Source organism: Hyperolius riggenbachi, chromosome 3 (genome assembly GCF_040937935.1).
Source record: "Hyperolius riggenbachi isolate aHypRig1 chromosome 3, aHypRig1.pri, whole genome shotgun sequence".
Lineage (NCBI taxonomy): Eukaryota > Metazoa > Chordata > Amphibia > Anura > Hyperoliidae > Hyperolius > Hyperolius riggenbachi.
Window position 1 is genome coordinate 439,720,109 of NC_090648.1, and position 17,235 is coordinate 439,737,343.

At 48.7% G+C, this 17,235-nt stretch overlaps 1 protein-coding gene across 1 annotated transcript in view; it reads right to left on the bottom strand.

Annotated features, from left to right (window-relative positions):
- The window catches only part of FCHSD1 (FCH and double SH3 domains 1), a 198,153-nt gene that overhangs the window by 28,649 nt on the left and 152,269 nt on the right, over window positions 1-17,235 (bottom strand). Inside the window, exons 10-11 of the mRNA XM_068277714.1 lie at window positions 15,183-15,278; window positions 7,169-7,288 (exon numbers count right to left, since the gene is read on the bottom strand). Of these exons, the coding sequence (XP_068133815.1) occupies window positions 7,169-7,288; window positions 15,183-15,278 (216 nt within the window). The remainder of the gene's footprint in view (window positions 1-7,168; window positions 7,289-15,182; window positions 15,279-17,235) is intronic.

The window sequence follows — 17,235 nt, forward strand, 5'->3', positions numbered from 1 at the left end:
GTCATATGCACTGTATATTGTATGGTTTCCATATTTATTTCTGGTAGAGAAAGGATTGAGCATGTCATTGCTCAGGTGTGCTTAAAGGGGAGCTGAAGAAAAAAAAAAAAAAAAAAAAAAGTTTCACTTACCTGGGGCTTCTGCCAGCCCTCTGCAGCCGACCTGTGCACCAAACAATCCTCCATTCCCCCGCCGCGGCTCACTTTCGCTTCTGAAAGTTGCGTCCTCTGTGCCTGCACGGCCCTGGCCGCATGCATTAAGCGCAGGACTAAAGCGCGCACGAGGATGCGAGTGGCCAGGGCCCCACAGGCGCAGTGGACGTCAACTTAGACATTGGTGTGAAGAAAAGTGAGGGGGAACGGAAGATCGTTTGGAAACTGCATGGGCACAGGACGACTGCAGGGGGCTGGCAGAAGCCCCAGGTAAGTGAAGCTTTTCTTTTTTTTTTAATGTCTTCAGTTCCGCTTTAAGTCCGGGAGACTACTTCCTTGTAGTGACAACGCAAAGTTGAAGATTTGTATTTTAAAGGGGGTGCAGAAAAAACTGCACAGCATAGCGGTTTTCTCACAACCTAATTAGGTGTCAACTGTTAAATGAAACAAGATTTTTGTCTTTTCTTTCCATCTATCATGATAAATCAGCTTCAATGTATCTTAGTCTGTGGTGGATTCTAATATTTATATGAATATCCAGAAAAGCATTGGTGGGTGTTGTCCCTTACTTTACGTTTCCTGGAATGTACACTTTCAGCATATAACAGCAAATTTGGCATCTGCTCTGTCTGCCTAAACTGCCTTCCCGTGCCCTTGGATATATGATCTCCAGAGCCTCTGAAAGCAAGGTCACCAGGCCTCAGACACATTAATGGGCGGTTAAGACAAACCACATGAAATCAATACCAGTCTTGAAAGAGGCAAAAAAAATAAGCACCGAGGTCAAAACTTTAAGGAAAAGATCCCAAATAAGGTAAACAGAGGACAGAGCAAAACAGAAAGAAATGCTAGTAGTGATACACCACTCAGACAGGAGCATGGGACACAAACCGATGGGTACACATCGCATTTAGAATGGATGGAGTGTATTTAGCCAGTTACCTAACGGTATCTACCAGTATGGGTGAGGGATGCTATCGTCAATCCACGGTACAATCTTTATTAAAGAGGAGCTGTAAGGAGAGGGACATTTTTTTTTTTTTTTTTACAAAACAAAGGAAAAGAGAGTGTGTTATGAGAAGAAGAAAAAATAAGCAAAAGAGAGAAATCATCATCTTGTCAGTGTGGTATAGAAAAAAATGTCTCATGCAGCGTAGGAGGAGTCATGTTCACTGCTGGTAACCAGAGCTAGTGTGTTTGTTTTTTTATTCCCTTCGTTGAAGACACACCCCATCCTTATTTATATAGATACCCTGGGTATAGTTTATCCAGATCACTTAGGGCACATCTATACACACTATTTTGTCACAATTCCATTTTCAATTTTCATTTTGAGAGCGATTCTTCTCTGAATAAGAATCGCAAATGCAATTTTCACAATTTTCAGTGTGAAACAGACTGGTTTTCCCACTGTTATTTTCTGCTATTTTTCTGCTCTCCACTAGGCTGTTCCAGAGCTGTGTCTGATCCTGCGCTGCTGCTGCTATTTCTCTGCTCTCCGTTAGGCTGCTGTGCCGGAGCTGTGTCTGATCCTGTGCAGCTGCTGCTATATCTCTGCTCTCCACTAGGCTGCTTTGCCAAAGCTGTGTCTGACCCTTTGCGGCTACTATTTCTCTGCTCTCCACTAGGCTACTATGCTGGAGCTGTGTCTTATCCTGTGCTGCTGCTATTTCTCTGCTCTCCACTAGGCTGCTGTGCCGAAACTTTCTCTGATCCTGTGCTGCTGCTATTTCTCTGCTCTCCACTAGACTGCAGTTCCGGAGCTGTGTCTGATCCTGTGCTTCTGCTATTTGTCTTCTCTTCACTACGCTCTATGCTAGAGCTGTGTCTGATCCTATGCTGCTGCTGCTATTTCTCTTCTCTCCACTGGCTGCAGTGCTGGAGCTGCGTCTAATCCTGTGCTGCTGCAATTCGTCTGCTCTCCACTAGGCTGCAGTGCTGGAGCTGTGTCTGATCCTGTGCTGCTACTGCTATTTCTCTGCTCTCTGCTAGGCTGCTGTGCCGGAGCTGTGTCTGATCCTGTGCAGCTGCTGCTATATCTCTGCTCTCCGCTAGGCTTCTGTGCCGGAGCTGTGTCTGATCCTGTGCAGCTGCTGCTATATCTCTGCTCTCCACTAGGCTGCTGTGCCGGAGCTGTGTCTGATCCTGTGCAGCTGCTGCTATATCTCTGCTCTCCACTAGGCTGCAGTGCTGGAGCTGTGTCTGATCTTGTGCTGCTACTGCTATTTCTCTGCTCTCTGCTAGGCTGCTGTGCTGGAGCTGTGTCTAATCCTGTGCTGCTGCTATTTGTCTGCTCTCCACTAGGCTGCTGTGCCGGAGCTGTGTCTGATCCTGTGCAGCTGCTGCTATATCTCTGCTCTCCACTAGGCTGCTGTGCCGGAGCGGTGTCTGATCCTGTGCAGCTGCTGCTATTTCTCTGCTCTCCGCTAGGCTGCTGTGCCGGAGCTGTGTCTGATCATGTGCAGCTGCTGCTATTTCTCTGCTCTCCGCTAGGCTGCTGTGCCGGAGCTGTGTCTGATCATGTGCAGCTGCTGCTATTTCTCTGCTCTGCGCTAGGCTGCTATGCCGGAGTTGTGTCTGATCCTGTGCAGCTGCTGCTATATCTCAGCTCTCCGCTAGGCTGCTGTGCCGGAGCTGTGTCTGATCCTGTGCAGCTGCTGCTATTTCTCTGCTCTCCGCTAGGCTGCTGTGCAGGAGCTGTGTCTGATCCTGTGCAACTGCTGCTATTTCTCTGCTCTCCACTAGGCTGCTGTGCCAGAGCTGTGTCTGATCCTGTGCTGCTGCTGCTTTTTGCCTGCTCTCCACTAGGCTGCAGTGCCGGAGCTGTGTCTGATCCTGTGCTGCTGCTGCTTTTTGTAAGCTCTCCACTAGGCTGCTGTGCCGGAGCTGTGTCCGATCCTGTGCAGCTGCTGCTATTTCTCTGCTCTCCGCTAGGCTGCTGCGCCGGAGCTGTGTCTGATCCTGTGCAGCTGCTGCTATATCTCTGCTCTCCGCTAGGCTGCTGTGCCGGAGCTGTGTCTGATCCTGTGCAGCTGCTGCTATATCTCTGCTCTCCACTAGGCTGCAGTGCCGGAGCTGTGTCTGATCTTGTGCTGCTACTGCCATTTCTCTGCTCTCTGCTAGGCTGCTGTGCCGGAGCTGTGTCTAATCCTGTGCTGCTGCTATTTGTCTGCTCTCCACTAGGTTGCTGTGCCGGAGCTGTGTCTGATCCTGTGCAGCTGCTGCTATATCTCTGCTCTCCACTAGGCTGCAGTGCCGGAGCTGTGTCTGATCTTGTGCTGCTACTGCCATTTCTCTGCTCTCCGCTAGGCTGCTGTGCCGGAGCTGTGTCTGATCCTGTGCAGCTGCTGCTATATCTCTGCTCTCCACTAGGCTGCAGTGCCGGAGCTGTGTCTGATCTTGTGCTGCTACTGCCATTTCTCTGCTCTCTGCTAGGCTGCTGTGCCGGAGCTGTGTCTAATCCTGTGCTGCTGCTATTTGTCTGCTCTCCACTAGGTTGCTGTGCCGGAGCTGTGTCTGATCCTGTGCAGCTGCTGCTATTTCTCTGCTCTCCGCTAGGCTGCTGTGCCGGAGCTGTGTCTGATCATGTGCAGCTGCTGCCATTTCTCTGCTCTCCGCTAGGCTGCTATGCCGAAGCTGTGTCTGATCCTGTGCAGCTGCCGCTATACCTCAGCTCTCCGCTAGGCTGCTGTGCCGGAGCTGTGTCTGATCCTGTGCAGCTGCTGCTATTTCTCTGCTCTCCGCTAGGCTGCTGTGCCGGAGCTGTGTCTGATCCTGTGCAGCTGCTGCTATTTCTCTGCTCTCCACTAGGCTGCAGTGCCGGAGCTGTGTCTAATCATGTGCAGCTGCTGCCATTTCTCTGCTCTCCGCTAGGCTGCTTTGCCGGAGCTGTGTCTGATCCTGTGCAGCTGCTGCTATTTCTCTGCTCTCCACTAGGCTGCTGTGCCGGAGCTGTGTCTGATCCTGTGCTGCTGCTGCTTTTTGTCTGCTCTCCACTAGGCTGCAGTGCCAGAGCTGTGTCTGATCCTGTGCTGCTGCTGCTTTTTGTAAGCTCTCCACTAGGCTTCTGTGCCGGAGCTTTATCCGATCCTGTACAGCTGCTGCTATCTGTGTCTGATCCTGTGCTGCTGCTGCTATTTCTCTGCTCTCCACTAGGCTTCTGTGCCAGAGCTGTGTCTGATCCTGTGCAGCTGCTGCTATTTTTCTGCTCTCCACTAGGCTGCTATGCCGGAGTTGTGTCTGATCCTGTGCAGCTGCTGCTATATCTCAGCTCTCCGCTAGGCTGCTGTGCCGGAGCTGTGTCTGATCATGTGCAGCTGCTGCTGCTATTTCTCTGCTCTCCACTAGGCTGCTGTGCCAGAGCTGTGTCTGATCCTGTGCTGCTGCTGCTTTTTGCCTGCTCTCCACTAGGCTGCAGTGCCGAAGCTGTGTCTGATCCTGTGCTGCTGCTGCTTTTTGTAAGCTCTCCACTAGGCTGCTGTGCCGGAGCTGTGTCCGATCCTGTGCAGCTGCTGCTATTTCTCTGCTCTCCGCTAGGCTGCTGCGCCGGAGCTGTGTCTGATCCTGTGCAGCTGCTGCTATATCTCTGCTCTCCGCTAGGCTGCTGTGCCGGAGCTGTGTCTGATCCTGTGCAGCTGCTGCTATATCTCTGCTCTCCACTAGGCTGCAGTGCCGGAGCTGTGTCTGATCTTGTGCTGCTACTGCCATTTCTCTGCTCTCTGCTAGGCTGCTGTGCCGGAGCTGTGTCTAATCCTGTGCTGCTGCTATTTGTCTGCTCTCCACTAGGTTGCTGTGCCGGAGCTGTGTCTGATCCTGTGCAGCTGCTGCTATATCTCTGCTCTCCACTAGGCTGCAGTGCCGGAGCTGTGTCTGATCTTGTGCTGCTACTGCCATTTCTCTGCTCTCCGCTAGGCTGCTGTGCCGGAGCTGTGTCTGATCCTGTGCAGCTGCTGCTATATCTCTGCTCTCCACTAGGCTGCAGTGCCGGAGCTGTGTCTGATCTTGTGCTGCTACTGCCATTTCTCTGCTCTCTGCTAGGCTGCTGTGCCGGAGCTGTGTCTAATCCTGTGCTGCTGCTATTTGTCTGCTCTCCACTAGGTTGCTGTGCCGGAGCTGTGTCTGATCCTGTGCAGCTGCTGCTATTTCTCTGCTCTCCGCTAGGCTGCTGTGCCGGAGCTGTGTCTGATCATGTGCAGCTGCTGCCATTTCTCTGCTCTCCGCTAGGCTGCTATGCCGAAGCTGTGTCTGATCCTGTGCAGCTGCCGCTATATCTCAGCTCTCCGCTAGGCTGCTGTGCCGGAGCTGTGTCTGATCCTGTGCAGCTGCTGCTATTTCTCTGCTCTCCGCTAGGCTGCTGTGCCGGAGCTGTGTCTGATCCTGTGCAGCTGCTGCTATTTCTCTGCTCTCCACTAGGCTGCAGTGCCGGAGCTGTGTCTAATCATGTGCAGCTGCTGCCATTTCTCTGCTCTCCGCTAGGCTGCTTTGCCGGAGCTGTGTCTGATCCTGTGCAGCTGCTGCTATTTCTCTGCTCTCCACTAGGCTGCTGTGCCGGAGCTGTGTCTGATCCTGTGCTGCTGCTGCTTTTTGTCTGCTCTCCACTAGGCTGCAGTGCCAGAGCTGTGTCTGATCCTGTGCTGCTGCTGCTTTTTGTAAGCTCTCCACTAGGCTTCTGTGCCGGAGCTTTATCCGATCCTGTACAGCTGCTGCTATCTGTGTCTGATCCTGTGCTGCTGCTGCTATTTCTCTGCTCTCCACTAGGCTTCTGTGCCAGAGCTGTGTCTGATCCTGTGCAGCTGCTGCTATTTTTCTGCTCTCCGCTAGGCTGCTATGCCGGAGTTGTGTCTGATCCTGTGCAGCTGCTGCTATATCTCAGCTCTCCGCTAGGCTGCTGTGCCGGAGCTGTGTCTGATCATGTGCAGTTGCTGCTGCTATTTCTCTGCTCTCCGCTAGGCTTCTGTGCCAGAGCTGTGTCTGATCCTGTGCTGCTGCCGCTAGTTCTCTGCTCTCCACTAGGCATCTGTGCCATAACGGTGTCTGATCCTGTGCTGCTATTTTTCTGCTCTCCACTAGGCTTCTGTGCCGGAGCTGTGTCTGATCCTGTGCAGCTGCTGCTGCTATTTCTCTGCTCTCCGCTAGGCTTCTGTGCCGGAGCTGTGTCTGATCCTGTGCAGCTGCTGCTGCTGCTATTTCTCTGCTCTCCGCTAGGCTTCTGTGCCGGAGCTGTGTCTGATCCTGTGCTGCTGCCGCTAGTTCTCTGCTCTCCACTAGGCTTCTGTGCCGTAACTGTGTCTGATCCTGTGCTGCTGCTGCTATTTCTCTGCTCTCTGCTAGGCTTCTGTGCCAGAGCTGTGTCTGATCCTGTGCAGCTGATGCTATTACTCCCTTCCCTCAAGGCGACAATTACAATCTATTTTTATTTACCTGGGGCTTCTTCCAGCCCCAGCAACCATTTCAGTCCCTGAGCGCAGTTATGGTCCTCGGTGTCCTGCTGGCTGCCATAAAGAGCAGCGACAAGCGAATCCACGTCATCTGGCGCGTACTGCGCCTGCACACTGCTGCTACGCATAAGGCGCAGGCACTCGTGCCAGCGAGTCGCTGCTTTTTACGGGTGGCCAGCAGGACATAGAGGACTGGAGCTGCGGCGAGGGACTGAAATGGTTGTTGGAGCTGGAAGAATTCCCAGGTGAGTAAAAATAGATTGTAATCGTAGCCTTGTGAGTCCATTAATATCAGCATTATGCAAATCAAGAAGGAGCTCCATGTCATCATTACCCATAAGGCTGTGCATCCAAGGCCGAATTTTAATTAGTCCTAGGACTTACATCACTGAGTGGGAGGGATTTCACCAGCATTTGGCAGCTATAATTATAGATTGAGTGTTTTTTTTTTGTAACTTTTTGTTGTGGATTAATGTGGATGGATTAACTAGAAGTAATACATTTGTAAGGGAAAAAAATTAGGTTGGCCGTTTGAAAGTTTTCGATTGAAAAGATAAGGAACAAGGTCTGCAGGCTCACCCTTTCTCCGTGAGTCTTCAGCTTATAGTCTCTAGCAGCTCGACTTGTCCATCTTCGGGCCTCTTTATCCAATACATTCTCAGATTCTGGACCTTTAAGGAGGGTTTCTAGTATTGAAACCTGTAAAAAAGACAGGAAGAAAAAAATACACAGGAGATTATTAACAAGTAATTGATTGTTAAGTTGCAGCACACCATTAAAAATATGGATTACTAATATGAAAATGACTTCAACGAAAAAGAAAAATTGGACAGACAATATAAACTCTAACAACAGTTTTAAATAAATTCTAGTAAAGCGCATCCTCTACCCCTCTAAATACCATCTACACTCGCATATAAGCTGACCCACGTATAAGCCGAGGTCCCCACTTTTCCCCTCAGGAACCAGTGATTGACCTGTGTATAAGCCCCCCCCCCCATAGCCCACTGTGCAGCAGCCAGATGTACCACCAGTACAAATTAGCCCCCACCCCCATTTCCAGATGTGCCACAAGGATGATACAGCTGTGTCTTATGATCACCACTAGATGTCGACATAGATATGAGACACAGTGATTGCCACACAGGAAGAATCCCTGATTACTGCACCACTGAAACGTTACTTACCTGCTCAGCTCCACAAGCCAGGAGAAACAGGTGGTTAAGCAGCAAACTCTGCACACCATGTTGCAGGAGATTAGGCCACTGACACAGCAGGGAGCCAGCTGGCAAGAGCAGGATCACTAATGCACAATCCTTACACTCCTCTGCTAGTAACAAAACCTGCTCCACCAGCCATTCTGCTCCACTGACTTGCATATAAGCCGAGGGGGTAACCTTTCAGCACAATTTTTGTGTTGAAAAATTAGGCTTATATGTGAGTATATAAGGCAATATTAAACCCTATGTTATAATTTAAGTAGGCCTCAGTTATTTGGACTGAGTTAGTCAAAAAGGCTTGATGAGCAGACCTGCCCTTTAAGGGGATTTTCTCTGAAGAGAGAAAATCTGCAGTTCTGTCAGCAGAACTAGAACATACCAAGAAGCTGTTCTGAACAAGGCCGCAGGTCTCCCTGACCTGGGCCTGGAACAATAAACATCAGTCATGTTTTGTAAATATTCACATTCCTGCATGTATGTCAAATGTCTCATTGATTATTAATCAAATAGGCGGGTATGATGACACCATGAGTGGGTCCACCAATAGACTGATATAGGGGGTGGCGAAGATGATGTCATATTTAACTCTTTCCTAGTCGGTATTAAATCTGGAGCGAGCAATGGAGAAGGCACTTCTGCTTCTTCCTTCTGCACTAGCTCGCAAGGCCGACTTGGACCTCTAAGCATGTTATTCCTTTATGTAAGCTGATATAATGTATGCTATGTACATAGGTAGTTTAGTGTAACGTAGGTAGGAAGAAGGTACCTGATAGACTTCGGTAGGGAGTCTAATCAAGAGCTTATAATGCAACATGAAGATTTGCATAGCTAGGATATGATGACTGTATCTATCTGTCTTTCTGTGACTTGAATAAATAACGGAAACATTGGAGAAGCCTGAGAAAGTCTATTTCCTGTTTGCTGTGTGGAGAGTCAAGTGATCTCACAGTCTGTGGGACGATGGTGTCGAAGCAAGGTGATAAGAACAGTTTATAACAGTGGTGCCTGAAATCCTTCCCTGCCTAACAATACTGGCAGACGGGGCCGGGGCCGAAGGAAAATGGTTTCAAGATATTCCACAGCAAAACAAGCGGAATAGACGGACACGGACTGTAAAGCTTATCAAGCTGAGACTGATAAGCTGGTGTGAGTAGTGTGTGGGAGCCGAGCACACACGGGCAAGGGCTGCAATTCGAGAGAACCAGCGGCGACACTCGCGTATGTTAGACTGAAAGTGCACATCAGTCCTAGCCTAAACCGGATCACAGGTGACTGGAAGGCTCCGAGGCCGGCTGGCAGCTGCCGCTGGAGATTGATCCGCTGAGCCAGTGTGGGTACACAGAACTGACGCTCAGTAGTTCCAGAGATCCACTCAGTGTCGTGGAAAGTTGCCAAAAGCTGGTCGAATTCGCAGGCTTACAAAGTCTTCTGCTCAGGCAAGTATGTTTTACGTTGTTGTGTTGCATTATCTTTATTGTATGAGAGGAGGATAATGTGTTAATGTGTATATTCTGTGTTAATTGCAGCATGGTGGCTGCGGGCTGTTGTATATTTACGGAGTAGTTATCTCTGCATTTGTCGCAGGCATGTTTTTGCTGGAAAGAAGTAGATTGGGTTTTTTTTTTCTCTTCTCTTCTCTCCCCGTCTCTACAGAGGCTGGGAAAAAGGGGGGGGGGGGGGTCCCCCGCAGCAGGAGATAAGCCAGCGGTGCTTCTGTTAGTACTGGATGTGAGGGAGAGGTGATAGAGAGGAGTGTAGTGAGAGGTGCAAGCTTATCTATTTCCAGTCAGAGTTGCTAACATGCTTGTAAATATCTGCATCTGTTATGTTGTTCAGCCAGCTCGTCTGTTGTTCGTCTCAGTAATAGCGCTGTAATAGTTCTGAGTTATGGCTGAGATAAGCTGCAGATGAGTTGTGGAGAGAGGGGATAGAGGGAGAGAGGAGGAAAGCGAGTGTCTTTCTGTTTGCGAGATGTTCTGCACGTTTCTCGCATTTCCAGTCGGTGCTGCTGCTAACATGTTTTTTCAATGTCTGTATTGTGTTGAAGTTCGAGCTGGGATGTTAACAGTTAAAACAGTTACAGTGGTTTGTAGTCGTATAGCTCGCTCGGGCGGTTCTGTGATAGAGTGAGAAGGATTCCTACGTCTCTGGGGATCCGTATGTCTGATTGCAGTTCGGATTACAGCTGAGACGTGAAGGAATGCTGAGGCTGATTTTTGTGCACTGTGGATAGATGCTGTGTGTAACTATGCATAAAAATAAAATGTATGTTCTATTTGATTTTGTTTTTTCCTAAGGTATAGGAACGAGAGGCTGTTATGGGAGCAGCCATCTTAGCTGGCAGTCCAGGACTCAAAATGGCGGCAGTGGAGAGAGCCCGCCCCCGTGAGTCATGGCCCCCACACGTCATGGCAGGGGGGGAGGAGGGGCTGCGGGATCCACGTCACGTCAGGCTGTGCTCGCGGCTCCGGGCAGAGCAGCTGAAAGGAAGGGGGGTAGAAATACAGAGACATTCTCCTGTGTGTCTCGGTTCTCAAAGTATTTCCCCAGAGCTTTTCCCTGGGTCCATGGAAAGGAATGCCAGAATAGGAAGTGTTTCCCAGCTAGGTGCGGGGACACACTAAGCAGTGCAGATCAGGAAAGGGTCTGTACTGTGTTGCTTATGGGATTATTCCTGTAAGTGGGGCACCTTAATGGGTGGTGCAGCATGAGTTCCCAATAGCGTATAGGGGGGGACAGTGCATCAGGGGGGTGCCGGAGTTGGAAAAAAGGGAGTTGACCAATTCGGGTTTCCGTCGCCGCTTCTGCAGAGCAGTAACGTTTTTTCCGGTTTTTGTCGTGGACAGGGCCAGAGCTTGACTGAGAGGTCTATGCTGGGCTGGGGCTGTTTTTTGGTGCGGTTTTTTCGTCCACTGATTGGTCAAAGGTGTTTTTTTCCAGCTCCTGTCAATTGTAGCACAAAGAACAAGGACTGACAGCAGTTCATGGGGCAATTATACAGATGATAGAATTGCCGTTTACAGAGTGACAGTGTATCAGTACGGTGTTTGCCATGTGGCTACCTACCAAGTGGGCATTCAGGGATCTGCATACAGGCATGTGACGCTGGTATGCTTAGCCCTGCACCCTGTGTAGTTTAAGTGCAAAGTGCTCCTTCCTACAGGGAGGCAGCCAGTTTTTTTTGGTAGTTTAGGTGGTGGCACGGCAAACATTGATCAGAGGGTACAACACACAGAACTTCTAGCAGAGCTGGTATCGCAATGAAGTTCTAGATAAGTAAATGCGATAATGAGTAAGAGCATTGCAGGCTCACCTGCAAAGCAGCAACAGGTGTGGCACCTGTAATCTGCGCATGCGACGGCCGCGCATGGACAGATAAGGGGGGATGTGGAGTGAGCTGCAATGGGGTGAGAGCTTCCAAAGGTGAAGCGAGCTTCCAAAGGTGAAGTCCGCGGGAGCATATTTAAAACAGGTAAGTACTGAGGATAGTACTGAGGTAGGGGGGTGAAGTTTAACTCCAATCTACCAATAAGAGTAAACAGAGTTCATGAGAACCATAAAGCAACGAGATCAATTACGATATATATTGATCAATCTAAAGTGTAAAGAGTACAAGCCGCAGGGCGAATCCCAAATCATTAATAAGAATTGATTTGTTTGTATTTCGATTTCAGGTGTTTGGCAATATGGAATTGAGACAGCTGCAGTGCTGGCAGCAAAGATGGAGATGTCAGTCGGATAAGCGAAAGGTTCCAGATGCCAATCTAAGCTTGGAGGAACACGAGATTCCTGAAATCGGAAAGAGACTAAAACACGAGATTCCTGAAATCGGAAAGAGACTAAAACACGAGATTTCGGAAATCGGAAAGAGACTAACAAAACTGTCAGAGCAAAGCATAATGCAAAGTGCTAATGTTTTTCTTTCCCAGGGTGGTGCTTTTATAATGAAGAGTACCATGCTGATGGTGATCCTAGGTTGCCATTCCGTCCTAGGAGAACGAAGAGAGGACATTCTCATGTATAATAAGGGGTTAATGAGAAGGCAAGGCCCAAGCATGTTAATGTTGGGTGACAAAGGTACTGATCCTTTCACACCTCCCTCCGCTTGGCACAGATGGACCATGCAGGGACGGAGGAAAAGAGCACTTGTGCCAGGAGAAAGCAAATTTCATGGCACAAGGTGGGTGAAAGGTCTGAAGGGTCAAGTGTGCGGGCAGTGGGAATTTAATGGCAGTGTAAATCTGCTATTGAATGCCACACTCCCAGAATCGATGCACCGATCCAAAGGTTTGTTAAAAGGTACATTGCAGTACAATGGGTACATGCAAAAGGTGGAGTGTGTGATTCAGGGGTACCTTGTCTTGGTTATGCAGAGTGAGATGGTTCCAGATTGGAGAGGAACGAGCAGGGGGCGTCAATTCTCTTACCAGAGAGACGCAAGGGACAACATCACACTCTGGAGCTACCAACAGAGAGTGCCTCTGAAACAACTTTACACACGTAAAGGCTGGAAAGCCAAGGGTGGGTGGTTCTCGAAACAAGAAGTAACAATCGAGATCAAGCCACATTTCCAGGTGACAAAGAGGGTGGGGAGAGCGGTCCCGGGGGAGGGAAAGCCCACACAGGGAACCCATTCACACCACACGGGTCACAACAGGGGACGATATTACACAGTCCATATGCAGCAGCGTATCCTCAGGATAGTTGGGTAAGTGAAGAGGTACTCTTAATCGAAAGATTGCAGAGAGTACAGTCTTCCCGACCTCAGGTACATATGGTGCCTCAGGATGTAAGGGGGGAAGAGGTCCAATCAGGACAGCTGGGGACATATTTTGTCAGCGAGAGATTGGACAAGGGGAGGTATATTAATTTTTCTGGAGAAGGATCTTTTGCATGGCAGCTTCGAGATGTTTGGGTGAACAAATGGAAACGGTGCAACATTCCTTTAGGCACCGCTACTTCCTTAGTTCCCACCTCAACCCGTGTCTTACACCAGGACCTGAGAGGTCAACCTTTTTGGTGCGAGACGGGGAGGTGAAGCAAGTAGAGTTGTCCTCATGTGGGCAATTCTTGCAGAAGTACCTGCATTGGCCGGGGCAAGTCAAATTTAGTGAAGATGCCTGCAGGCTCAATAACGCAGAGTGCGAGGCTACCATTCAAAAGATCCACCCTGAAGCCCAACCGATAGTTCCGGTGGCTGAAGGAAAGGTTTGGTTTTTTAACATAAGGTCTAGTGATACATTCAAGGTATATTCTCATAATTGTTCCGATAAGGGGGAGTTTCCAAGGGGAACATATTGTGTGAGTGGAGATCCCATATGGATCCTGTCATCCAGGTTTGATGACGTTGTTTCTCAGATTGTTAAGAGAACTCTAAAGGTCAAAGTTTCACGGGTAGTTCCCGTCCTGAAAGAGAACCCGACATGGGACAAAGGGGAACAGGGTTTGATCCAAGACGACCACATTTCGTTACAAAGGTTAAACAAACAGTACACTAAGTTAGAGGTAAGATTTCACCATGATACAGGTGATCTTAACGAGGTAGAACACAAAAATGAGCAGGTGAGTTCCAGTCTGCCCTGGTGGACAAAGGTTCCGGTGATGTTCCAGGGACACTCGGACGGGGCATCTGCAGTTCCAAAGTTCTTTCTACACCCACTGGTCGTCTGGATGTGCATGACAACTTTAGGCATCATTATCCAGGTGAGGTTGCGGGTTAAAAATTACGTAAAATAAATTAACCTGGTCCAGAGATTGGTGCCTCATAAACAATCTACTGAACCAATAGTTTAAATTAAGGGATCTACAGGGTTACGGGTATAGGTTTAGTAGTACCTATGATGGGGCTGATTGTATAAAGGCGCTCTTTTAGAAGGCACCTGGCACTGCTCCGTTTTGTAACAACCAAACGAGTTTCACTTTTCTGTGGTCATGCAAGTTTGTGAGTGATAGGCAAGTGACGCAAATGCTGAGCATGTGGTATTGAGGGACTTAGAAGTAGGGCTTCCCCAGAGAGCCTGGTTACAGGAAGACCAAGAGGTCTTGCTCTCTCTCTTCCAGGGGTAACCACCGAGAGCAGAGAAGTTGTGTGAGCACGAACATCGAAAAGTGAAACATAAACGAAAGAAACCAGGTACTGGGAGGTTCAGACGCTGGGATCTGCGGGTCAAGCCGTTTTAGGGGGGATTGTTATAATTTAAGTAGGCCTCAGTTATTTGGACTGAGTTAGTCAAAAAGGCTTGATGAGCAGACCTGCCCTTTAAGGAATTTTCTCTGAAGAGAGAAAATCTGCAGTTCTGTCAGCAGAACTAGAACATACCAAGAAGCTGTTCTGAACAAGGCCGCAGGTCTCCATGACCTGGGCCTGGAACAATAAACATCAGTCATGTTTTGTAAATATTCACATTCCTGCATGTATGTCAAATGTCTCATTGATTATTAATCGAGTAGGCGGGTATGATGACACCATGAGTGGGTCCACCAATAGACTGATATAGGGGGTGGCGAAGATGATGTCATATTTAACTCTTTCCTAGTCGGTATTAAATCTGGAGCGAGCAATGGAGAAGGCACTTCTGCTTCTTCCTTCTGCACTAGCTCGCAAGGCCGACTTGGACCTCTAAGCATGTTATTCCTTTATGTAAGCTGATATAATGTATGCTATGTACATAGGTAGTTTAGTGTAACGTAGGTAGGAAGAAGGTACCTGATAGACTTCGGTAGGGAGTCTAATCAAGAGCTTATAATGCAACATGAAGATTTGCATAGCTAGGATATGATGACTGTATCTATCTGTCTTTCTGTGACTTGAATAAATAACGGAAACATTGGAGAAGCCTGAGAAAGTCTATTTCCTGTTTGCTGTGTGGAGAGTCAAGTGATCTCACAGTCTGTGGGACGATGGTGTCGAAGCAAGGTGATAAGAACAGTTTATAACACCCTACTCCAAAATCTTCAACTTTCAGGTCACCTCCCACAAAATTCCTACCAACATCCAATCCAAGAAACTCCAATCCTGGTCCAAAGCATTTGCACCTCCCACCGCATCATAAACCTATCCATAGTCCCACAAACTGATAAGACTGAAGGAAGGTCTGTAGCTGTAGATACTGCTTTAGCGTGGCCACTACTATGTTAATATGTTAGTAGCGGCTGCACTAGTGAAGTAACACGATACTTCACAGCACCCGGCAATTAAAAGGAGCGCCCGTTGCTGTGTAAACAGCGTGCATAACTAAGGAAGGAACGCTATGCAGCATGTAGCGTGCATTAAGTTGTTTTTAACTTGAACTGTTACAGCAGCGCTGTTTAGTGAATCGAGCAGATTGTCTCTTATCACTGAGTTAAGATTGACATGGCATCACATCACATACCTGGTCTGCTCCGGCCGGCTGGAACTGCTGAATGGGTAACAAGGTATACAAATTTGTATCTTTTAGGAACAGCTGTAAGTTCTGATGTCGTGAAACCTGAGGACAACAGTAAGACAAGTATAATGATGCTAATAATGCAGTGCAGAGATGTTTATAGAATAATATAAAAGGTAAGGATACTGCAAGGATAAAAAGAAAACAACTAAAATACAGCATAGTTAATGCAATGATTCGCTCAGCTGGCTGCACAGGCAGACAGCTGTTTGACCATTCCTTATGTCTGAGAGATGCAGGTCTCTGGAAAAGAGACCTGGCTTCATCTTGCAACTTTCAGAGTTGCTTTGCTGAGGGATTTGCATACATGCAAATTGCCCAGCTGTCTCCTTTGAGGGCTGGCAGTATAAAAGCCTTCTGCTGACCAGAAGGCTTTGCTGGTCATAACTGTTTGTTAAATACACTCCTGGAGTGTCAGCCTTCCCTGTTGGATTGTTATAGTTATCTTAGAGTAATTATGGGGACTGCACTAGGCAGCTCCTCTAGTGCAGTTAGCCTGCTTATCTGTTTTGTCTATGTTGCCTCTCTGCTGTGATTGTCCTGTCGCCAACAGTGGTCGATAGGAAATCGTCCTGTCTGTCTGTGGGTGCTAACCAGAGCAGTGGTTGCTACTGGTAGCCCCTTCTGTTCCATCTGTCTTACTTGGATCGCACTAGCCTCTAGCGGTAGCGGCTGTGGATCCTTCTGATCTGCTTTCTTGGAGTATAGCTGGAGCAGCGGTTGCTACCGGCTATCTCATCTGCCTGTCTTGCTTGGATCGCACTAGCCCCAGCGGTAGCGGCTGTTGATCCTTCTGATCTGTGATCCTGTCCTTGAACCTGGATCGCACTCGTTCTGGCGGAAAGAGCAGTGGATCTTTCCTATCCTGTCCCTGAACCCGGATCGCACTCGCTCTGGCAGAAAGAGCAGTGGATCCTGCTAAGCTCTGTTGCTTTACTCGGATCACACTCGCTCTGGCGGAAAGAGCAGTGGATCTTTTCTATCCTGTTTCCGTCCGTCTGTCAGTTTTGTCTGATACGAACGCTTGCTGTAGGCTCGGTGAGGTAACCGTTAAGCAAGCGCTTGCGTTCTCTGTTTCGTGTTTGTGTGGCAGTGGTTAGTTAGGCGTGCTTGTCTCTGTTGCGCTTAATGTGCGGAGATCGCGCTGTAAACGCGTTCGCTGTTGCGAATGAGGGTGGTGTTCATGTTTAGTTAGCGTTTGTTATTTTCCTTATCTTCTCATTGTATGATTTGCTGTGCCTTTGCTAGTCTCGTGCCCGGTCTTGCTTAAGTCTTGTGTCACCTCTGGCAATCGCCTCTCTCGCGATTGCGTTCCTACTTTGTCTCTGCTGTTGTGTGTGCACCGTCGCGGGTTTTGCGACTAGATTGGTGCACACACAAACATTCTGTCCCTGTGCTCATTCTCATTCGCAATCGCTTCTCTTGCGATTGCGCTCTCACTTGGTTTCCTCTGTTGTGTGTCCACCGTCGCAGGTTGGCGACTAGATTGGTGGACATACATACATTCCTCCTCTGTGCTTATTCGGTCTTGTGTCGCTGTTAGCAATCGCCATCTCTTGCGATTGCCTTCTCACCTGATCTTCATGGCTGTGTGTTCATTGTTGCTGGGTAGCGACTAGATTGGTGGACACACATACACTCTGTCGCTTTACTCTCTCTCTTTAATGGCTATCTTGCCCTGCATTTCTTCCCTTCGTACAATTCCTGTCTGGCGTCTGTGGCAGGGCAGAGGATCTGTTCCTCTGCACTCCACAGCTCCATCTGCCGACAGGAATTTCCCTCTACAGGTGCGTTGCACCTTTTGCTGGGTTCTCTCAAATTATACGCTTGTGGAGGATTTCCGCAGTGTCAGCGCGCGTCCTGTGCGCTGACCATGGAGAGAATTCTACAATCATTACAGTTAAACTCCAAATAAACTCATAATTGGTCCAGGCCAATTCTCAAAACAACCATGCTGATTAGGGTAGATTGCAACTCTTACGTGTGGAACTCAACTTTT